The 24,207-nt window shown below is 45.6% G+C and overlaps 1 protein-coding gene across 3 annotated transcripts in view; it reads left to right on the forward strand.

Moving 5' to 3' along the window:
• c11h18orf63 (chromosome 11 C18orf63 homolog) overlaps nucleotides 1–24,207 on the forward strand; it is a 153,832-nt gene that overhangs the window by 21,928 nt on the left and 107,697 nt on the right. For all 3 annotated transcript variants that reach the window (XM_072467166.1, XM_072467165.1, XM_072467167.1), the window contains exons 3-4: nucleotides 7,519–7,591; nucleotides 18,762–18,818. In XM_072467166.1, coding sequence (XP_072323267.1) covers nucleotides 7,519–7,591; nucleotides 18,762–18,818 — 130 coding nt within the window. The remainder of the gene's footprint in view (nucleotides 1–7,518; nucleotides 7,592–18,761; nucleotides 18,819–24,207) is intronic.

A 24,207-nucleotide genomic window follows, 5' to 3' on the forward strand; every position in this document is an offset into this window, starting at 1 on the left:
ATGATGGAAGGGAGGTCATTGATGAAGCAGCTGAAGATAGTTGGGCCTAGGACACTACCCTGAGGAACTCCTACAGTGATTTCCTGGAGTTTGACCTCCAACCACTGCAACCATCTTCCTTTGTGCCAGGTATGACTCCAACCAGTGGACGGTTTTCCCCCGAGGGAACCTGGTAGATAGTAATCAGCACATAATTGACCTGATGCTGTGAGAATTTCTGGGGTCCAGAGCACTCCCAAGGCAACTCCCTCCAGATTGCACACCACTCTGCTGCCACCTCTGCTGATTCTCTCCTGCTGGTGGGATAGGACATATCCAGGGCTGTTGATGGAGGAGTCTGGGACATTGGCTGAAAGGCCCGATTCGGTGAGGCTGCTGCTTGTCTAGTCTTTGGGAGGACTCTGCAAATTTTGGCACAAGCCACTGGTAAATGTTAATAAAGAAGACTTTGCAGGGTTGACTAGGCAGTGTGTGGTGCCTCGGTTCATGCAAGTGATCCATCCAATTTTTAAAAATTTACTGTAGTGATTTGCACAACTGAATGACTTGCTCAACCATTTCAGAGAGTAGTTAAGAGTCAACCACACTGCTGTGAGTCTGGAGAGACATGCAGGCCAGACCAGGTAACTACCAGCAGATTTACTAAAGGAAATTAGCGGACCAGATGGGTTTTAATGACAATGCAATAGGTTCATAGTCGCCATTACTGAGATTAGCTCTTAATTCCAGATTTAGTAATTAATTGAATTTGAATTCAACCAGGTGCCATGGCGGCATCTGAATCCATATCCGCAGAACCTTAGCCTGGGTCTCTGGATTACTGGTCCAGTAAAAATATCACAGTGTCACCATCCTCCACTCACTGGGACATGAGAGAGTGGCGAACAAAATATACAAGATCTTGTGTTTCATAAATAGATGTATTAAATACAAAAGAAGGAAACGTTTTCTGAACCTTCATAAAGCTCTGGTTATGCCGTAACTAGAGTATTGGTTCTATTTCTGGTGACCACACTTCAGGAAGAATGTGAGGGTCTTTGAGGGGGTGCAGAGGAGATTTATCAGATGTCCAGAGCTGGCTGATGTTAGTTGCAAAGTTAAGTTGGAGAAGCTGGGTTTGTTCTCCTTGAAGCAAAGGAGATTAAGGGGATATTTGTTAGAGATTACGATGTACTTGGATAAGGTGGGTAAAAAAAAGCTGTTCCCATTAGCTGTTGGTACAGGGACTTGGGGGACACATATTTAAGGTTTTGGGAAAGCTATGCAGGTTTGGTTGGTATGAGGAAGATTTTATTTTTACAAAGTGAGTGGTGATGACCTGGAACTTGTGGCCTATGAGTCTGGAGAAGATCAGTGATTTCAAAAGGTATTTGGATGGGCACTTGAAGTCTGGGACATTGGCTGGAAACTTGCAGCGCTACGGGGATCGAGCAGGGGAATGAGACTGACTGGTTTGCACTACGGAGAGTCAACATGGGCTGAATGGCCTTACTCTATGCGTAAAAATGGCTTTATTACACCAGAAGACATGATCAAATTGCAGTTTCCAGACTAATTGTTGTGAGTGTCTTGTATACCAAGTTTTGTTGCAAATAAACAGAGCACTCTCACTTTGTCCTTCTTGCATCCTTTTCCAGATTCCTCTATATTCCTGCTGGTTCTTGATTGTATTCAGTACTTGACAATTATCATGCACTTCCTTTCCTATTTTGTTTAAACTCTAATCCCTTTTTTGTCCAAGGAGCTCAAACTTTAGATGCTTTATATTCGTCTTTATAGGAACATAATAGGCTTGTATCTGAGCTATCTCTGTCTTGAAGTCCCGCCATTGCTCAATCACTAATTATTAGGTGGGTATTTCATTTTTTATTTTTGCGTTCCATACCTACTTTGAACCTAATTATATTTTGATCACTATTTCCCAGATGTTCTTCCATTGAAACACAGTCCACTGGTCTTATTCAGTCCCAGAATTAGATCCTTCTCCGCCTCATTCCTCATTGCTTTAAAATATATATATTTCTTCACTTTTCTTTCCCTTTTTAACTATCTTTTTCACCAGTCGATATTAGAATAATAGAAGCCTTCTACTGTTACTGTTTTGTTTTTACATTGCTCTGACATTTTTATATATATTTCTTTCTTACTTGAGATAACCCCCACGAGGCGCCAATGGGGACTGTGATTGTAGATCTGCCGTGGATAGATTATTGTTAAAAGTAAAATAAATCTTTTGCTTCCTGCCGCTGGCTTTCTTGGTCATTAAACTGGCGACGGAAACAATGGAGACTTGCTTGTTAAAATGCCCAGCCTAGACGACCACTGTGCAGATACGTGAGGATATAAAGTTTGAAAATGCTGCTTTTGGTAAGCTAGAGGCCTTTGATGCAGGCCTGGAAGATTGGAGCCAATACACATAATTTATGAAGTACTTCTTTCAGGCCAACAGTATCTGAGGGGAAGACCACCAAAACGTGATTCTCCTGACTGCTTGTGGGGCCTTGACTTTTGGAATTATAAAGAGTCTTACATACCCTTACATAAGGGCAGCACAGTAGCAGAGTGGTTAGCACAATTGCTTCACAGCTCCAGGGTCCCAGGTTCGATTCCCGGCTTGGGTCACTGTGCGGAGTCTGCACGTTCTCCCCGTGTATGCGTGGGTTTCTTCCGGGTGCTCCGATTTCCTCCTACAGTCCAAAGATGTGCAGGTTAGGTGGATTGGCCACGATAAATTGCCCTGAGTGCCCAAAAAGGTTGGGTGGGGTTCCTGGGTTATGGGGATAGGGTGAAGGTGTGGGCTTGGGTACAGTGCTCTTTCCAAGGGCCGGTGCAGACTCTATGGGCACAATGGCCTCCTTCTGCACTGTAAATTCTATGAAATCTATGAAACCCAACTACACCGGACTCCAAATCATTCGGTGAGTTGGTTGCACTAGTGGTTGAACATTATGATCCGAAACCTTCCGTTATAATGCAACGTCACAGGTTCAATACAGCTGCACAGTCTCCGGGTGAGTTGGTCACTGACTTTTTGACCAGCCTTAGGCGACTGACAGAGCACTGCGGGTTTGGGCTGTTCTTATCGGAAATGTTCAGGGATAGGCTTGTTTGTGGAATAGGTAACACAGCCACCCACGCAAAGGAAGCTGTTGGCGGAGCCTATGTTAGACTTGAAATGGGCCATCGAGTTGTCACTATCGCCTTGAAAGCAGAGAAAGGGGTACATGAGTTTCAGAGGTCCATGGACTATGGGGTCCATAGTTTGGCGCTGTTGTCCGTTTTCTCTTTACTATGCTCTTTACTCTGGCTCTGTTCCAATTCGGGCAGTCAGTGAATTTACCTTTTTTCTATATTGTCTCTGTCCGAATGCTTAGAGTCACCAGGTATCGAATGATACCACCACAAGTTGCAACCGGCTATCGATCAAAGAGCCAAACATCAGTTAGTTAGTTCAAGGTCAAGGGTACTTTATTTACAGACAATCAATCATGCAACCTAAACACTAGTAGTTAACTACACCTATTACTAAGACAACCTGTACTTAACTTCGGGCACCCGGTTTAGGTCAGGAAACAGTGGCCGCTATTCAGGATCTCTTGGGTTCGAAGTGGTAACTGCTTTTATTGGTAGAGGGATCGAGTTTCGGAGCCATGAGGTCATGTTGCAGCTGTACAAAACTCTGGTGCGGCCGCATTTGGAGTATTGCGTGCAATTCTGGTCACCGCATTATAGGAAGGATGTGGAAGCATTGGAAAGGGTGCAGAGGAGATTTACCAGAATGTTGCCTGGTATGGAGGGAAGATCTTATGAGGAAAGGCTGAGGGACTTGAGGCTGTTTTCGTTAGAGAGAAGAAGGTTAAGAGGTGACTTAATTGAGGCATACAAGATGATCAGAGGATTGGATAGGGTGGACAGTGAGAGCCTTTTTCCTTGGGTGGTGATGTCTAGCACGAGGGGACATAGCTTTAAATTGAGGGGAGATAGATATAAGACAGACGTCAGAGGTAGGTTCTTTACTCAGAGAGTAGTAAGGGTGTGGAATGCCCTGCCTGCAACAGTAGTGGACTCACCAACACTGAGGGTATTCAAATGGTCATTGGATAGACATATGGACGATAAGGGAATAGTGTAGATGGGCTTTAGAGTGGTTTCACAGGTCAGCGCAACATCGAGGGCTGAAGGGCCTGTACTGCGCTGTAATGTTCTATGTTCTATGCTGCTTGGCTGGGCTCGTCCTTCTGGTAGTGGGCGTTGAACACAAACTTGCTTTTGGTGTTGCTGCAGTTGGCAATGGCCGTGACGGGGTACCAATGCCAAAAGAGAGCGAGCATATGGCGAACTCTTCCTTTAGACTTGGGGGCTTTCGCGCTCTTTTGGGCGGTCCTTCGATTTGGGCCTTACTAATTGGGTGATCCCTGATCACTCCGTTCGGTTCCTTAGCCAATACGTGGGCGGGTTCTGGATGACTGGGCGTGTCTCAAGCAGTCGTTGATCCTGTTCTTTGTGTTTCCCTTCGACAGGGAGTGGCGCCAAAATGTCTGGGACTGTCCCGGTAGCTGGAGTGTTGGGGGAGTCCTTTGTGTTGTGGGAGATGGGCCATCACCTGCTAATCGGCCTGATTAACATGCTAATGGGACGGGGTTTCGATGCCGTCTGGACTTTGCTGACGAATATGCATTTCAGGCTCAGAACTTGCCTGACGCTTGGCTTGTCCATTTTACCCATCAGTCTTTGCGAGTTGCTCTGTGCTTAGTTGGAAGTGGCCATGTCAGATAGCTACAGCGCGCCCTCCATATCAGACTTCCGCAGCATCATGGGGCAGTGCCATGCTGGCCCGATCACCTCCCAAGAGGCAACGCAAGGAGTAATTCCGCATTCGGGACCAGCACTCAAGAGCCACTACAGATCTATGGGATATCTCCCTTGAGGACGAAGGGGGGGGCCGACCACATTGCCAGATGTGTGGATGGAGAGTACGTGGTGGTCAGAGCCACCAGAATCGGTGAAGAGAACACTATCCAGGGCAGCCGCCAAGGTCATCACGAGCCAGGGCCTTGCACGTCACCCCTCCAGAGGAAGACTAAATGAAATGAACTGCATCACGGCCCGAAGGTCGTGCGATCAAGGTCACATTGCAATGAATGGGCATCCTTTAGTGATGGAGATGGATACGGGAGCTGCTGTCTCCATTATGAATTATTTTGCCAGCTTCGTGGAGGGACCTTACCACTAACATTATGAGACACCAAGGTGAGGTTGGCAACCTATACCGTTGAGCATTGTGAGGACTATCACGACTCCTATGACAAACGACAGCTGTTGATCAGGCTTCTCTTGATTGTGGTACTGGGTCCATGACCTGCTAGGGTGTGACTGGTTATGAGTCCTCCATTTTGACAGACAACCAACTTTCCGGATGGGCACCAGAAGCGTACTGCGCATACATACCCTGAAGTGTTCCAGGAGGGTCTGGGCAGAATAAAGGGGGCCTAGGCTCATATTTATCTGAACCCAGAAGCTCAAGGCCTGTTCCCTACGCCTTAGCCCCCAAAGTTGACACCGAACTACAGCGCCTAAAGTATCTATGAGTCATACGCCTAGTCCGGTTTGTAGAGTGGGCCGCACCCGTGGTACTGGTTATCAAACTGGACAAGCTTGTCTGGCTCTACGAGGATTACAAGCTTACATGAACAGGGATTTGCGCCTGGACCATTACCCGATGCCCAGGGTGCAAGATTTATACGTGAAACTGGCTGGAGGGTGTTCCTTTACAAAGCTCGATGTGAACCATGCCTCTTTGCAGGTGGAACTTCACCCAGGAAATACGCAACTATAAACGCATAGAGGGTTATTTGAGTACACCCGTTTTGGGTGTCATCAGTTCAGCACTCTTTCAATGAGTGATGGAGGGTCTGGCAAAGGTAGCCGTATACTTAGATGACATGCTCATCATGGGTGTCACCGATAAGGAGCACATGGATAACTTTCAGGAAGTGCTCAGACAGTTCTCCCAAGTGGGCACCTGGCTGAAGAGGAGCAAGTGTGTGTTCAGAGCGAAGGAATTGACATACTTGGGGTACAAGGTTGAGTGGGATGGCGTACACCTGTGGAGGAGAATGTTCAGGCCATAAAAGAGACCCCAACTCCGAGGAATGCCACTGAACTTTGGTTCTTTTTGGGGCTGGTGAATTATTAAGGGAAATTCAACTCCAACTTGGCCACTCTGTTAACCATCCCTCCCCCCCACACACACATACTGATAAAGAAGAACCAGAAGGGAGTTTGGGGTGCCTTACAAGAGTCTGCTTTCCTGTTAGTTTCTTTCCACTCCTTGTAAACTATTTTTTATTCTGTTGCTGCTTGTCCTTCCAAATCTCATTTTACCCATGACCCCTATGCTTGCCAACCTTCAGTGGCTTCCATCCATCGGTGCCTCAATTTCAAAATCCTCATTCTTGTTTTCAACTCCCTGCATGACCTTTTCTGTGTAACCTCCAGCCATACAAGCTTCCGGGATCTCTGCGCTCCTCCAATTCTAATCTCCTGCACATTCCCGAATTTAATCATTCCGATATTGACCGCTGTGCTTTCAGCTGTCTTGGCTTTAAACTCTGGAATTTTGTCTTTCCAGTTCTCTTTTTAAGATGTTTCTAAAATCCTAACGTCTTTGATAAGCTTTTGTGTCATCTCCTGATTTTGCCGTATAGCTCAGAGGCAAAGAATGTCATTTTTTTGTATTGATGATTTTCTTGTTTAGCGCCCCAGAGCGTTTTACTGCAATGCTAGTTGTTGTTCAAAGAAGAATGTAAAATACCATTCCAAGGAGGGTTTCACCAAAGTTCTTTTGCATGGTGGTGCAAAGTATTGCCAAGACTGCTATTTTGTAGTGTACCTTTAACTCAGGGTTATAGCCAAACAATCCTGTGAAATTGACAGTACGTACGTGCTTTTAATTTTACAATTCTGATTTGGGAGACACTCCAGCTAGATCTGCTGCTTCTTTCTTGCACCCACCGCCCCACACCCACTCTCATTCACATCTGGTAAATTCTCCCACACATTAGTAAGAAGAAGACTATTCTGGCAATCGATCACAAGGTTCAGAAGAAAAAACATCTCTGCTGGTGTTGAAACAATTAAGTCAGACCGTTTATATTTCTTGATTTGACCAATGATGGAAAAATGTCTCAAATGCACTATTAAAATGTAACAGTAGCTGACGAGTTTGTTTTAAAGATTTTCACTGCTTTGTAAAATGTAGCAGTTCCCAGATTCTGCTGAGATATCTCACACAAATTATTTCAAGTTGTTTACTTCTTTGTGGATTACCATACGATTGGCTGTATTGTAAAGTGTGGTTTCCAGTAGCTTTTTACCGTTACAGTTGAACTGTAGTTATGAAATGCAAGATACATACACATTTATCATTGGATAAATCATCTGCACTCTTTTAAGTTACCATTTTCTCAAAAACAGTGACAAGGTACTCAGGAAATTAACTCCTTTTTATTGATACAGGGAACTGCTATTTCTTTATCCAGAAGTTGTTGCTGCTCCAGGAGAATATAAAGAAATTATACTGATAATGCCAGTGAGTATAATGTTAATATAACACTGTTAATGGATTTTAAATCACCATATTCTATGCAGGAGATGTGAAGTAATTACATAAATGGATTAAAATGTAGAATAAAATGATAAAGCTGACATTTGGTAACTGAAATTTGATAACTTGATTATATCAAATAGAAAAATTGAAGTTGATAACAAAGTACATATATTGAAAATGAAGAATTTTAGTTATTAATCTTGCACCTCTGAAGCACCTCGAGACACTTTGCTATGTTAAAGGTGCAACATAAATACAAGTTGAAAAGAGTAATTTTTTCCAGTCTCTCCTTTGTTTCCAAAAGGCAATGGGACTGAATGTATTCTTGTGGGTGGAGATAAACAGGAGTTGGTTGAGCTAATGAATACTGAACCTTCCCGTGTTTGAGTTAAGCTTGATTTAAACATGTCACGCATGAGATAGGACTGATTGTCAGTTTGTCCATTAGTGGACAAGTTGCAGGACTTCAAATTTTGAAGCAGTTTAAAGGGTGCACTGTTATAAAAAGCTGAATAAGAACTGCAACCATGTCAACCAGCAATCATGAGAACTGTGGTGGTGCCCACATTTTTAATACAGTTGCAAGAGTTTTAGTAGGAGCGCTTGGATGAGGAGGGAATTTCTCTTTCTTGTCGATGGCGATGCCTCTTAGGCCAGAATAAAGGATAATTGGCAGAAGGTGCTGACTCATGTGAATGCAAACCGTATTTATCCCCTGGACAAAATATTTCACAATCTCAGCAAGTATGCCTATGTGGGTACCTGAATGATGTCTTGTCTTAACATAATGGACGGCTTGGTGGCACAGTGGTTAGCACTGCCACCTCAACGCTCCAGGGACGTGGGTTCAATTCTAGCCTTGGGTGACCTGTGGAGTTTCCACTTTCTCCACGTGTCTTTAACCCCGGACCGCCCGCTTTTATCTACTTCCCAAAATCCACAAAAAGGACTGTCCCGGCAGGCTCATTGTGTCAGCATGCTCCTGCCCCACCGAACTTATTTCCTCTTATCTTGACCCCATCCTCACTCCTCTGGTCCATTCCTTCCCCACCTACATCCGGGATTCCTCTGATACCCTGCGTCATATTGACAGCTTCCAGTTCGCGGGCCCTAACCGCATTCTATTCACCATGGATGTGCAATCTCTCCACACCTCCATACCACACCAGGATGGCCTGAGAGCTCTTCGCTTCTTTCTCGAAAAGAGGCCCGGACAAGTCCCATCCACCACCACTCTCCTCCGCCTGGCTGAACTCGATCTATTTCTCAACAACTTCTCCTTTAACTCATCCCACTTTCTCCAAATCATAGGTGTAGCAATGGGTACACGCATGGGTCCTTGCTACGCTTGCCTTTTTATGGGGTATGTGGAACATTCCTTGTTCCAGACCTACCCGGGTCCCCTCCCACAACTCCTTTACCGATACATTGATGACTATTTTGGTGCCGCATCATGCCCTCGCCCGGACCTGGAAAAATTCATCAACTTCGCTTCCAGTTTCCACCCCTCCATCACTTTCACCTGGTCCATCTCAGACACTTCCCTTCCCTTCCTTGATCTTTCTATCTCCATCTCCGGCAATAGACTATCTACTAATATCCACTACACGCCCACTGACTCCCACAGCTATCTTCGCACCCTACACCCTGTAAGGACTCCATCCCTTTCTCTCAACTCCTTCGCCTCCGTCGCATTTGTTCCAATGATGCCACTTTCCAAAATGGTGCTTTGAAAATGTGTTCCTTCTTCCTCAACCGTGATTTCCCACCTACAGTTGTTGACAGGGCCCTCAACAATGTGCAGTCCATCTCCCGCGCCAGTACCCTCGCCCCCTCCCCTCCCTTCCAGAACAAGGATAGAGTCCCCCTCCTTCTCACATTTCATCCCACCAGCCTCCGTATGCAAAGCATAATCCTCCGCCATTTTCGCCAACTTCAGCATGATACCACCACCAAACACATCTTCCCTTCACTCCCTCAGTCAGCATTCCACAGAGACCGTTCCTTTCGAGACAATCTAGTCCACTCCTCCACCATACCCAGTACCTCTCCCATCACCCATGGCACCTTCCCATGCAATCGCAGAAGGTGTAACACCTGTCCCATTACCCACCTGGATCCATTTGCTTTTATCCCATTTCATTTTAACTGTCTTTTACCATTTCTTTCTTTCTTAATATATATTAAACACCCCCCATCATCTTATCCACCTTTCTCCACTTTGCTTCCCCCTTCCCCTCCCCCACATCTACATCTGTCAGAGTTTACCCTCTGATGTCAGTTTCTCTGCTGTTTGGCCTTTCACATCTTTTGTTCTCTCTGGCGACTGCCATGGGCACTCTTTCCCCTTGGTTTCTGTGGCCATTAGCACCCGGTTTCCATGGGTTTCTGTGGCTATGACTCATCTTTCATTCTCACTCCACAGTATAAATATTTCCCACTTTCTCTGTCTGTTAGCTTTGACAAAGAGTCACTGAACTCGAAACGTTAGCTCTTTTCTTTCCCTACAGATGCTGCCAGACCTGCTGAGATTTTCCTGCATTTTCTTTTTGGTTTCAGATTCCAGCATCCGCAATAATTTGCTTTCCTCCCCATATCTGCATGGTTTCCTCTGGGTGCTCCCACAGTCCAAAGATGTGCAGGTTAGGTGGATTTGCCATGTTATATTGCTCCTTTGTGTCCAAACCCCACCCTTAGGTGGGGCTACTGGGTTACGGGGGTAGGTTGGAGACGTGGGCTTAAGTAGGGTGCTTTTTCCAAGGGCCGGTGCAGACTCGATGGGCCAAATGGCCTACTCCTGCGCTGTAAAAAAAAAATCTATGATCCAAATATGAATGTTGTGACTCTCATTACAATCTTGCATTTTTTTGAAAGCTTCCAATTATTGTCCAAAATACACCTGCTAAAGTTTCACTGCACCTTTTTTCCTCCTTACAATCTCCTTCCCTTACATTCTGAATTGCTGACTTTGGTTCAGATTTTTCCATCTTCTGTTGTTGCACGATACTTGTTCTGTACTCAGGTCCACCAGCAAACTGATGCATCAGTATTCTGGTATTCCACCTATCGTAGTATTACCAAGGGCTGGTAACTTTGCAAAGCCCTTAGGGTGGTACCTTTGCCATGTAATGTATGTTGTAATTGTATTGAGGCACCTCAGAATGCTAAAAGGGGAAAGAAATGAACCCTATTGCACTTTTGGTAATGTCCAATTTGAATTGTTATTAAATGTAATTTTACGAATTTTTTATAATAAAGTATAATTTTTGTAAAAAATGTATTGTGAGAATTCCCCCCATAGATTTTTGTGGGTATCTATAAATTTGCTTGTAGCGTGCACTTGTTATGAAAACAAAGTGCTGAAAAAACTAAGCAGGACTGGCAACATCTACTGTAAAAGGGTGGACAGTCGGATGGGTTAGAGGGCAGAGGAGATTATGTGACAAAGGTATAATGTAAAAAGACGAGGGAAGTGGTAATGGAATAAAGAAACAACATTGGCCCAGAGTAAATGGTGATGGCAGGATAAAGGACAGCTCTGTTTGAAAACAAAGACATGAAAACAAGTTAGACTGGCACTTGACAAACAAACAAATCAAAATGGAGGACAGAGTTCATGGTCTGAAGTTGTGAACTCAGTATTGAGTCCCGAAAGCTGTAAAGTGCCTAATCGGAAAATGAGGTGTGTTTGGCTTCAATGGTGGAGGTCAGAAATGTGAGCATGTGAGCAAGGTGGTGAATTAGATTGGCAAGCAAACCGAAGATCGTGGTTTTAAGCTTGGGTACTGAGCGGGGGTGTTCCGCAAAGAGGTCACCCAGTCTACTTTTGGTCTCCCAATGTAGAAACAATTACATTCTGAACAGTGAATGCAGTATATTAAATTGAAAGAAGTACAAGTAAAGTGGTGCTTCACCTGGAAGGAGTGTTTTGGACAGTGAGGGCAGAGGAGGTAAAGGGGCAGGTGTTACATGTCCTGAGATTGCATGGGAAAGTGTCGTGGAAAAAGGATAAGGTGTTGGGAATGTTAGAGGACTGGACCAGGGATGGGGGGACTGCCAACTGGGGTCTAATCAGATCTCTGGATGGTAGCAACATAATTGCAGCTTTAATAAGGTCATGGAGAGTCCACACTGAGTAAAATAAAGAACTTTGGTTTATTTACAGTTACGTTATATACAACTCCACGTTATATACAACTCCTGGTAGACCCCTATCGGGTCTTTTCTTGGTGCCTTACTGGCTGACCTTTTATACAATGCAAAATGGAGGTCCCCTACCCCTCAGCTTGTACTCCACGAGAACCACGGGGAGGATTATCATTCCCACTCCATAAGTCCCATGTGGGATATTACATTCCATCCCCATTACTTAAGTGTAAGTCCGAGGACCTTCTCGACGGCCGATGAGGAGGAGTAGGAGGAACAGGTGGAAGACATCAGACTCTCTTTGGCTCCTGTAAATTGCCGCGCACCTGATGTGCTGGATCAGTCGGCAACCTCGCAGAGGAATGTCATATGCAGCAGGAACACTGGTGAACGATTGGCAGGAGGCGGCTGAACAGTTGAATCTGCATCCTCAGACATCTGCACCTCCATGTTTGAATCTGAAGATACAACGTCAGGCATTGACATAGACTGGAGGCGTCACAGCAGGCTGGTTCGGCAATAGAATTGGAGGATGAAGGTCTTCCGAGGAACCTCAAGAAGGACCAATCTCCACAAGTGATGAGTTTGCCCCGGACCCAAACTTGGTAAGAGACCCATTTGACGGACGACAATCCCAGAGAGCCAGCAAGCGCCGTCGGTGAAGTTACCAACGAATACCGCGTTGTTAGGTGCGAAGCGTCAAAGAGGTTGACTTTGAATTGGGCAACGCCCTTGCAACTCCTGGTTACAGCACGCCGATGTCTGGGCGAATCAAACCAGTCGGGTACGCAGCCGATGACCCATGAGTACCTAAGCAGGGCCCACCCCAGTTATTGCGTATGACATGGTCCTGTACAAGAATAAAAAACGTGCTAACCTGGTGTCCATCGAGCCCAAAGTCTGCTTCTTTAGCCCCCGTTTAACCATCTGCACTGCCCTCTCTGCCAAGCCATTTGATGCTCGATGGTACGGGGTAGTGCATCCATGCCGAATCCCATTGCCTTTCATGAAAATAATAAATTCTTCACTCGTGAGAGAGGCCCGATTATCTGTTATGAGCACATCCGGGATTCCATGGGCGAAAACAGAAATGCGCAGTCACTCAACGGCCACCTGGGAGGTGATCGTTGCCATCTTGTGGACCTCCAGCCACTTGGAGTGGGCATCCACCAGGACGAGGAAACATTGAACCTAGATGGAATTTGCGTGTACGCGAGCCGGAAGGTACCCCAGCCACCCCTAAGGGTGTAGGGGTACAGCCATGGGGATCTTCTGGTGCTCTTGACAGATGGAGCCCTGTTGAGACTTACCTTCCGGGAGCAGAGAGGAGCAGACCTGCGCGGGACACTGCTGCAGGGGAGAGGATAAAGACAGCGGCAGGCTCAAGGCCTTCACTTACCTTCCGGGATCAGAGAGGAGCGGACCTGCACGGGACACTGTTGCTGGGGAGAGGATAAAGGCAGAGCCAGGCTCGGGGCTGAGCAGAGAGGAGCGGACCTGCGTGGGACACTGCTGCAGGTAGGACAGCTGCTTGTCTGTTTGTTTATTTCAAAATTGAAAAAAACCCGGTAAAGTGACATCACAGGAGACTGTGACCTGATTGGCTGAAAGGCAGACTGGGCTAAATTTGAATATTTGTGGAGTTACTAGTTTTAATTTGATATAAATTACTATTTTTAAGTTGATTTGAATTACTATTTTAAAATTTTTTAATCTCACTTAAATAACTATTTTGGGTTGATTTAAATTACTATTTTTAAGTTGATTTAAATAACTTTTAATTTTAATTAAATAACTATTTAATTTGTTGTTAGATCAAGCAAGATAAATACTCAGGGATAAAGCTAATTAAATAGTATACAGGAGATTGGATATAATCCAACACAAAAACATCCTTCTAAAGTTTAATTTCAAAAGTTTAATTTAAAGGAATAAATCATGGCAGGACAGCTCCAAGGTGTGGTCTGCTCCTCTTGCTCCATGTGGCAGGCTGGGGACAGTTCCAGTCCCCAGGGTCAGCATGTGTGCAGGAAGTTTCAGTTTCAGCTCCTGGAAGCTCGAGTTTCAGAGCTGGAGCGGCGGCTGGAGACACTGTGGAGCATCCGCGAGTCGGAGAGCATCGTGGATGGCACATATAGAGAGGTGGTCACACCGCAGGCTCAGACTCCGCAGGCAGGAAGGGAATGGGTGACCACCAGACAGAGCAAGAGAGCAAGGCAGGTAGTGCAGGAATCTCCTGTGGCCATTCCCCTGCAGAACAGATATACCGCTTTGGATACTGTTGAGGGGAATGGCCTCTCAGGGGAAAACAGCAACAGCCAAACTCGTGGCACCACGGTTGGTTCTGCTGCAGAGGGGAGGGGTGATAAGTGTGACAGTACAATAGTTATAGGGGATTCAATTGTAAGGGGAATTGACAGGCATTTCTGTGGCCGCAAACGCGACTCCAGGATGGTATGTTGCCTCCCTGGTGCTAGAGTCAAGGATGTCACGGAGCGGGTACAGGACATTCTGGAGGGGAAGGGTGAACAGCCAGTGGTCGTGGTCCACATCGGTACAAACAACATAGGTAAAAAAAAGGGATGAGGTCCTAAAAGCAGAATACAGGGAGCTAGGAAGGAAGTTAAGAAATCGGACCTCGAAGGTAGTGATCACAGGATTACTACCGGTGCCACGTGCTAGTCAGAGAAGAAATGACAGGATATATAGGATGAATAAGTGGCTGAAGGGATGATGTCAGAGGGAGGGTTTCAGATTCCTGGGGCATTGGGACCAGTTCTGGGGGAGGTGGGACCTGTACAAACTGGACGGGTTACACCTGGGCAGGACTGGAACTGATGTCCTAGAGGGGCTATTTGCTAGAGCGGTTGGAGAGTGTTTAAACTAATGTGGCAAGGGGATGGGAACCGATACAGGAAGTCGGAAGGTAGTAAAACAGGGACAGAAACAAAAGGCAGTAAGGGGGAAAGTGTAAGGCAGAGAAGCCATAGTCAAAAATCAAAAAGGGCGATAGTACAAGGTACAGTGACTGAGGGGAGCTCAGTGAATACGCCCAGTAATACTAAAAGGAATAAAACAGGAAGAAAAACATAAATGGAAAGCGACGCGGCAGGTTGTGACATGTAGATATGGGTTCAACGACAAGGAAAATTAGGAGAAAAGTTAAGAGGAAAAATAACTTAGGAGAGGTGACTGATCAAGGTGTTAAGATTCAAAACAGAGGTATAAAAGCCAACACAAGTGTACTTTACCTGAATGCTCGTAATATTCAGAATAAGGTAAATGAGTTGATGGCGCAAATCATCGTGAATGACTGATTTAGTGGCCATTACTGAAACATGGTTAAAGGATGGTCACGACTGGGAGTTAAATATCCAAGGGTATCAAACTATTCGGAAGGACAGAGTTGATGGTAAGGGAGGTGGTGTAGCTCTGTTATTTAAGGATGTCATCCGGGCAATAGTAAGGGATGAAATCGGTGCTATGGAGGATAAGGTTGAATCCATTTAGATGGAAATCAGGCAGGCAATAAACAAAGAAATAACTGATGCATGTAGAAATGGTACAGCAGTTATACTGGGGGATTTTAATCGACATGTCGATTGGTTTAACCAGGTCGGTCAAGGCAGCCTTGAGGAGGAGTTTATAGAATGTATGCGCGATAGTTTCCTAGAACAGTATGTAATGGAATCTACGAGGGAACAAGTGGTCCTAGATATGGTCCTGTGTAATGAAACAGGATTGAGTAATGATCTCATAGTTAGGGATCCTCTCGGAAGGAGCGATCACAATATGGTGGAATTTAAAATACAGACACAAATAACATGCCAGTGACTGATGGAAATGAGGCTATGACAGATGAGGACCTTGAGATGATTGTTATCACTAAGGAGGTAGTGATGGGCAAGCTAATGGGGCTAAAGGTAGACAAGTCTCCTGGCCCTGCTGGAATGCATCCCAGAGTGCTAAAAGAGATGGCTAGGGAAATTGTAAATGCACTAGTGATAATTTGCCAAAATTCACTAGACCCTGAGGTGGTCCTGGCGGATTGGAAATTAGCAAACGTGACACCACTGTTTAAAAAAGGAGGTAGGCAGAAAGCAGGTAATTATAGGCCAGTTAGCTTCACTTCAGTAGTAGGGAAGATGCTGGAATCTATCATCAAGGAAGAAATAGCGAGGCATCTAGATGGAAATTGTCCCAATAGGCAGACGCAGCATGGGCTCATAAAAGGCAGGTCGTGCCTAACTAATTTAGTGGAATTTTGTGAGGACATTACCAGTGTGGTAGATAACGGGGAGCCAATGGATGTGGTATATCTGGATTTCCAGAAAGCTTTTGACAAGGTGCCACACAAAAGGTTGCTGCATAAGATAAAGATGGATGGCATTAAGGGTAAAGTAGTAGCATGGATAGAGGATTGGTTAATTAATAGAAAGCAAAGAGTGGGGATTAATGAGTGTTTCTCTGGTTGGCAATCAGTAGCTAGTGGTGTCCGTCAGGGATCAGTGTTGGGCCCACAATTGTTCACAATTTACATAGATGATTTGGAGTTGGGGTCCAAGTTTGCAGATGATACTAAGATGAGTGGTAAAGCAATAAGTGCAGAGGATACCAGAAGTCTGCAGAGGGATTTCGATAGGTTAAATGAATGGGCTAGGATCTGGCAGATGGAATACAATGTTGACAAATGTGAGGTTATCCATTTTGGTAGGAATAACAGCAAAATGGATTATTATTTAAATGATAAAATATTAAAACATGATGCTATGCAGAAAGACATGGGTGTGCTAGTGCATGAGTCGCAAAAAGTTGGTTTAGAGGTGCAATAGGTGATTAAGAAGGCAAATGGAGTTTTGTCCTTCATTGCTAGAGGGTTGGCGTTTAAGACTAGAGAGGTTATGCTGCAATTGTATGAGGTGTTAATGAGGCCACACCTGGAGTACTGTGTTCAGTTTTGGTCTCCTTACCTGAGAAAGGGCATACTGGCACTGGAGGGTGTGCAGAGGAGATTCACTAGGTTAACCCAGAGCTGAAGGGGTTGGATTACGAGGAGAGGTTGAGTAGACTGGGACTGTATTCGTTGGAATTTAGAAGGATGCGGTGGGGGGGGATCTTATAGAAACATATACAATTATTAAGGGAATAGATAGGATAGATGCGGGCAGGTTGTTTCCACTGGCGGGTGAAAGCAGAACTAGGGGGCATAGCCTCAAAATAAGGGGAAGTAGATTTAGGTGAGTTTAGGAGGAACTTCTTCACCCAAAGGGTTGTGTGAATCTATGGAATTCCTTGCCCAGTGAAGCAGTTGAGGCTCCTTCATTAAATGTTTTTAAGATAAAGATAGATAGTTTTTTTGAAGAATAAAGGGATTAAGGGTTATGGTGTTCAGGCGGGAAAGTGGAGCTGAGTCCACAAAAGATCAGCCATGATCTCATTGTTTGGCGGAGCAGGCTCGAGGGGCCAGATGGCTTACTCCTGCTCCTATTTCTTATGTTCTTATGAGCCGACGTCTCAATATCTGTGTCCATACCCGACCACCAGGCAGAACGCTTCAGCAGCATCTTCATTTTGGACACCTCGGGTGCCCGTTGTGAAACTCCTTTAACATGATTGCCTGGCCTTCACCAGAACACAACGCTTGTACCCACAGGAGGATACTGTCTTTTACGGTCAGCTCCAAGAACTTCGAGGAGAAAGCCTTCAACTCCCTTGGTAGTTGTCGATGCTGGCCACCGTATAGCACCAGATGCCGCACCTTGGTAAGGACGGGGTCTGTTTGTGTCCTGTCACAAAAATATGATGCTGTGGCAGGCAATGAATCCATAAAATTCAGGGCAGAGACCACCTCGCCTGCCGTAGGGGGGGTTTGCGGAATTGATCTGGGGAGGAAGACGGCTCAATGCCGAAAGAGTATTCGTAAACAACCAGTAAAAAGGCCCAGTGCTCAATCCGCATGAAAGCAATTGGTGGGATCGCCTTGTCTTCATGGAAGAGGCCCAGCAATAGCTTGTGATGCGTGATGATAAAGAAAAGGTGGTCATGGACGTACTGATAGAATCTCTTCACTCAAAATCCGATCGCCAGATCGTCCTTTTCTATTTGGGAGTACTTTCTCTCAGCTGCAACTAGTGTCCGGGAGGCAAAGGCCTTCAGACATTCATGGCCATCACTCATCAAGTGAGACAGGACCGCTCCAATCCCACAGGGCAATGCGTCACATGTGGCAAATGATGGCTTCAAAAGATTGAAATGCGTCAACACCCTCGAAGAGGACAAACGCCATTTCACTTTTTTAAATGCTTCATCCTGGGCCTTGCTCTGCACCCAAAACTGGTGCTTCTTGAGGCGCAAATGAAGGGGGGGGGGGCAAGGACGGTTGCCAAATTCGGAATGAATCTACCATAATAATTGACCAATCCAAGAAAAGAGCAAAGCTCTGTGGCACCTTGCGGGGCCTTGTGGGCAGTTGCCTCTGTGAACTACGGTTGTACAATTTGGAACCCGCCCTATTCCCACACCCCTGCGAAGGCGGTATGGGATGGGAGATCTGTACCTGTGCCTCTACTGCTATTTTTGCTGAGATGGAAAGCGCCTCTCTGCATGAAAATTCAGGCTTTTGTTTGATGAAAGAACTTGGAATGTAAGAGGAGTCAACATGATTTAAGGTTGTAAGATTGTTTTTTACAAAACTGTTAGCAGCCTTTCAGCAGATGCTTAAATTGGAGAATAAGAATATCAAGCAACAATAAAAAGGGGAAGGGTGAAGTCCCTAACATCAAGTTGCCGATGCATGCATATGGTATTTTCAAGGGCAGTTGCCTACCATCTTCCTGGACCTGGGAAATTACAGCAAGGATGGTGTAAGTGACATTGAATATTAATTGACCTCCATAACTTTTGCTTTTCATAAGTGCATATTGCCATGGCAGTTTGTTTCATTAACACTGAAATTCTGGAATAATGTCTAACCCACAGTTTGCTAAAAGGTGTTTTTGTATTTTAGATACCCTTTTATAAGACGGGCAACATTCAAACATATGTTCAAAAATGGGGTGGCAAGGTAAGTTGCTGATGAGAACTGATGATATTGGAGTACAGTAGATATGTACACTTTTTAATTCACTGACATTGTTTCAGAAGCCTTAGAAGCCTCTGGTGAACCTACTCTCAAATTTTAATATCCATGTTTTAATTTAAGACCTTGTTATCTGTCAATTGTTGCACACTTTCCTGAGGTGCTTCCATAGTATGTTCCTCTGTCATTTTCCTCTGTTATTTTCCTTTTCATTTGTGCTAAGCACTTTATATCCTTTTAACTTTTACTTTATGCGAGGAACATTCGTAATTAAGCGGATGAACTAATTGCGCAAACAGATGGAGACATGGGAGCAGAATTAGGCCATTCGGCCCATCGGGTCTGCTCTGTCATTTAATCATGGCTGATATGTTTCTTATCCCCATTCTCCTGCCTTCTCCCCATAACCCCTGATCCCTTTATTAATCAAGAACCTATCTAGCTCTGTCTTAAAGACACTCAGTGATTTGTCCTCCATGCGGCAAAGAGTTCCACAGATTCACCACCGTCTACTGAAGAAATTCTTCCTCATCTCAGTTTTAAAGGATTATCACTTCAGTCTGAGGCAGTGGCCTCGAGTTCTAATTTTTCCTAATAGTGGAAACATCCTCTCCACGCCCACTCTATCTAGGCCTCCCAGTATCCTGTAAGTTTCAATAAGATCCCCCCTCATCCTTCTAAATTCCAATGAGTACAGACCCAGAGTTCCTCATATGACAAGCTATTTATTCCAGGAATCATTCTTTGAACCTTCTGTGGACCCTTTTCAAGGCCAGCACACCCTTCCTTAGATACGGGGCCCAAAACTACTCACAATACTCCAAATGGGCTCTGACCAGAGCCTTATACAGCCACGGAAGTACATCCCTGCTCTTGAATTCGAGCCCTCTCGACATGAATGCCAACATTGCATTTGCCTTCGGGACTGCCAACTGAACCTGCACGTTAACCTTAGGACTCCCAAGTCCCCTTGTGCTTCTGAAGCTTTTTCCCATTTAGAAAATAGCCTATGCCTCCATTCTTCCTTCTGAATTGCATAACCTCACATTTTTCCACATTTTATTCCATCTGCTACTTTGCCCACTGTGACCAGGAATGGGAACTGAAAATCTAGGGATATTCAGTATTTTGGAAGGACAGACAAAAAGAAAAGGTGGTGAGTGGCAGTGCTGGTTAAAGAAAATTAACGCAATCGTGAGAAAGGATATCAGCTCTGACGATGTGGAATCTGTATGGGTAGAGCTGAGAAACACCAAGGGGCAAGAAACATAAGTGTGCGTCGTATATAGACTCCCAAACTGTAGTAGCGATGTTGGTAATGGCATTAAACAGGAAATTAGAGACACACACGACAAAGGAACATCTGTAATTATGGGCATTTTAGTCTGAATATAGATCAGATAGGGCAAATCAAATTAGCCATAATACCATAGAGGAGGAATTCCTGGCATGCATACGGAATGGTTTTCTGGATCAATACATTGAGGAACCAACTAGAGAGCAGGTCATCCTTGACTGGGTATTGTGTAATGAGAACGGAATCATTAGCAATCAAGTTGCACAACACCCCTTGGGAATGAGCGACCATAATATGCTAGAAATTTTCATCAAAATGGGGAGTGAAGTAGTTGATTCTGAGACTAGAGTCCTGAATCTTAATAAAGGAAGCTACGATGATATGAGGTGTGAGTTGGCTTTGATCGATTGGGGAATGTTACTTAAAGGGACGGCAGCGGATAGGTAATAGCAAACATTCAAAGAGTGCATGGGGGAACTGCAACAATTCTTTATTCCTAACTGGCACAAAGATAAAACGGGAAAGGTGGCCAACCCATGCCTTACAAGGGAAATTAGAGATAGTACTCGATCCAAGGAAGATAAATTAGAGGTTTGAGGATTGGGAGCAGTTTAGAATTCAGCAAAGAGGGACCAAGGGATTGATTCAGAAGGGGAAAATAGAGTACGCGAATAAGCTTGCAGGGAACATAAAAACTGACTGCAAAAGTTCCTCTAGGTCCCTTTAGGTCTCTTACATTCAGAAACAGGGGAATGCATTATAGAGGACAAAGAAATGTCTGAGCAACAAAACACATACTTTAATTCTGTCTTCAGAAATGAGGACACAAATAATACCAGAAATGTTGGGAACTGCAGGTTTTAGTGAGAGGGAGAAATTGAAGGAGATCAATATTAGTAGAGAAATGGTGTTGGGGAAACTGATGGGATTGAAGGCTAATAATCTACATCCCAGAGTACTGAAATCAGTGGCTCTAGAAATAGTGGGAGCATTGGTGGTCAGCTTCCAGGATTCTATAGCCTTCGGAACAGTTCCTGCAGATTGGAGAGTAGCTTATGTAACTCCGCTATTTGAAAAGGAAGGTAGAGAGAAAACAGGGAATTATAGACCAGTAAGCCTGACATCGGTACTGGGGAAAATTCTAGAATCCATTATCAAAGATTTTATAGTAGAACAGAATCAGCATGGATGTATGAAGGGGAAATCATGCTTGACAAATCTACTTGAATTCTTCGAGGATGTAACTAGTAGAGTTGACGAGGGGGAGCCAGTAGATGTGGTATATTTGGACTTGCAGAAGGCTTTTGATAAAGTCCCGCATAAGTGATTAGTGTGCAAATTTAAAGCGCCTGAGATTAGGAGTAGTGTATTCAGATAGATAGAAAATTGGTTGGCAGTCAGGAAACAAAGAGTGGGAATTAACCGGTCTTTTTCAAATTAGCAGGCAGATTTGAGTACAGGAGCAGGGATATCTTGCTGCAATTATACAGGGCCATACCTGGAATATTGGGCGAAATTCTCCCCCAACGGCGGGATGCCCGCCGACTGGCGCCAAAGCCGGCGAAAATCAGACGGGCATCGCGCCGGCAAAAAGGTGCGGAAGTCTCCGCATCTTTGGCGGCCTAGCCCCAACATTGAGGGGCTAGGCCGATGCCGGAGGGATTTCCGCCCCGCCAGCTGGCGGAAATGGCGTTTGTTGCCCCGCCAGCTGGCGCGGAAATGCGGCGCATGCGCGGGAGCGTCAGCGGCCGCTGTCAGTTTCCCAGCGCATGCGCGGGAGCGTCAGCGGCCGCTGTCAGTTTCCCGCGCATGCGCAGTGGGGAGAGTCACTTCCGCCTCCGCCATGGTGGAGGCCGTGGCGGAGGCGGAAGGGAAAGAGTGCCCCCACGGCGCAGGCCCGCCCGCGGATCGGTGGGCCCCGATCGCGGGCCAGGCCACCGTGGGGGCACCCCCCGGGGTCAGATCGCCCCTCGCCCCCCCCCAGGACCCCGGAGCCCGCCCACGCCGCCTGGTCCCGCCGGTAAATACCAGGTTTGATTTACGCCGGCGGGACAGGCAATTCCTGGGCGGGACTTCGGCCCATCTGGGCCGGAGAATCCAGCGGGGGGTCCCGCCAACTGGCGCGGCCGGATTCCCGCCCCCGCCCAATCTCCGGGAGCGGAGACTTCGGCGGGGGCGGGATTCACGGCGGCCAACAGCCATTCTCCGACCCGGCGGGGGGTCGGAGAATGACGCCCATTTTGTGCAGTTTATGTCTCTTTATCTGAGGAAGGATGTTCTTCCTCTAGAGGGAGTGCGACACTGGTTGATGAGACTGATTCCTGGGATGGCAGGACTGACGTATGAGGAGCGATTGAATCGGTTAGGATTGTATTCGCTGGAGTTCAGTAGAATAAGGGAGAATCTCACCGAAACCTACAAAATTCTAACAGGACTGGACAGGACTGCAGAAGGATGTTCCCGATGGTGAGTGTGTCCAGAAACAGGGGTCAAAGTCTGAGGATACGGGGTAGACTATTTAAGAAAGAGATGAGGAGAAATGTCTTTAACCAGAGAGTGGTCGGTCAATGGAATTCATTATCACAGGAAGTAGTTGAGTCCAAAACATTGTATTTTTTCAAGAAGCAGTTAGATATAGCACTTCGGGCGACAGGGATCAAAGGATATGGAGGGGAAGTGGGATTAGGCTATTGAGTTGGAAGATCAACCATGATAATCATGAATGGCGGAACAGGCTCGAAGAGCCAAATGGTTTCCCCCTGCTCCTATTTTCTATATTTCTATGTTTCTAACCTATCTCTTTTCCCCTCTATTAAAGTTTCTGATTAAAATCAGGGGCTGGATTCTCCGTCGGTGGTATCCTCCATTTCTCCAGCAACGCACTCACACCCGCGTATTTCCCGACGGCATGGGGGAGCCCACAATTGGAAACCCTATTGGCCGGCTACCAGGATGGAGAATCCTGCTGCCAGCAGGGGTGCGGCGGGACTTGGATCCACCCAGGAATCTGAGCTTTGACTAAAGCCCCAATGCTCCATTGATTTCAAAGGTACCATGATCCTATTAAATCACTGCTTCAGTGCAAAAATACCCACAAAAGCACTACAATTTTACAATTAAGAGGGAGTATGAGGCTGTATAAGGTTCTGGTCAGACCCCATTTGGAGTATTGTGAGCAGTTTTGGGCCCCATATCTAAGGAAGGATGTTCTGGCCTTGGAAAGGGTCCAGAGGAGGTTCACAAGAATGATCCCTGGAATGAACAGCTTGTCGTATGAGGAATGCTTGAGGACTCTGGGTCTGTACTTGTTGGAGTTTAGAAGGATGAGGGGGGATCTTATTGAAACTTACAGGATACTGCAAGGCCTGGATAGAGTGGATGTGGAGAGGATGTTTCCACTTGTAGGAAAATCTAGAACCAGAGGACACAATCTCAGACTAAAGGAACGATCCTTTAAAACATAGCTGAGGAGGGATTTCTTCAGCCAGGGGGTGGTGAATCTGTGGAATGCTTTGCCGCAGAAGGCTGTGGAGGCCAAATCACAGAGTGTCTTTAAGACAGAGATAGAGAGGCTCTTGATTAATAAGGGGGTCAGGGGTGATGGGGAGAAGGCAGGGGAATGGGGATGAGAAAAATATCAGCCATGATTGAATGGTGGAGCAGATTCGATGGGCTGAGTGGCCTAATTCTGCTTTTATATTTTATGGTCTTATGGAGTCATTTTCATATTTAAAGGAAATTAAGATGCCGAATGGAAGCGGAATATTGGTGGATTTTGGAAAATTAAGCCATCACATTGTATTAGACCTGGCTCTTATTTGTCAACCATGTGACACTTTCTGGTTTATTCACCAGTGTGCCATGTCCTCCAAATATGTATTCATTAAATGGGAATGGCAAGTAGATTTGAGGTTAATGTCTTGGCTTATATTTATTAGGTTCACTGGGAGGCCATCAATGTTTGTTGCTCCATATTGATTTTTCACCAATTGTGCATATACATGTCTCATTAGGGATCGACTTGTATCCATATGCGTCCCTGTGTTTACAGCAAGAAAAATGCTGACGCTGAGTGAC

The sequence above is a fragment of the Scyliorhinus torazame genome, chromosome 11 (genome assembly GCF_047496885.1).
Source record: "Scyliorhinus torazame isolate Kashiwa2021f chromosome 11, sScyTor2.1, whole genome shotgun sequence".
Lineage (NCBI taxonomy): Eukaryota > Metazoa > Chordata > Chondrichthyes > Carcharhiniformes > Scyliorhinidae > Scyliorhinus > Scyliorhinus torazame.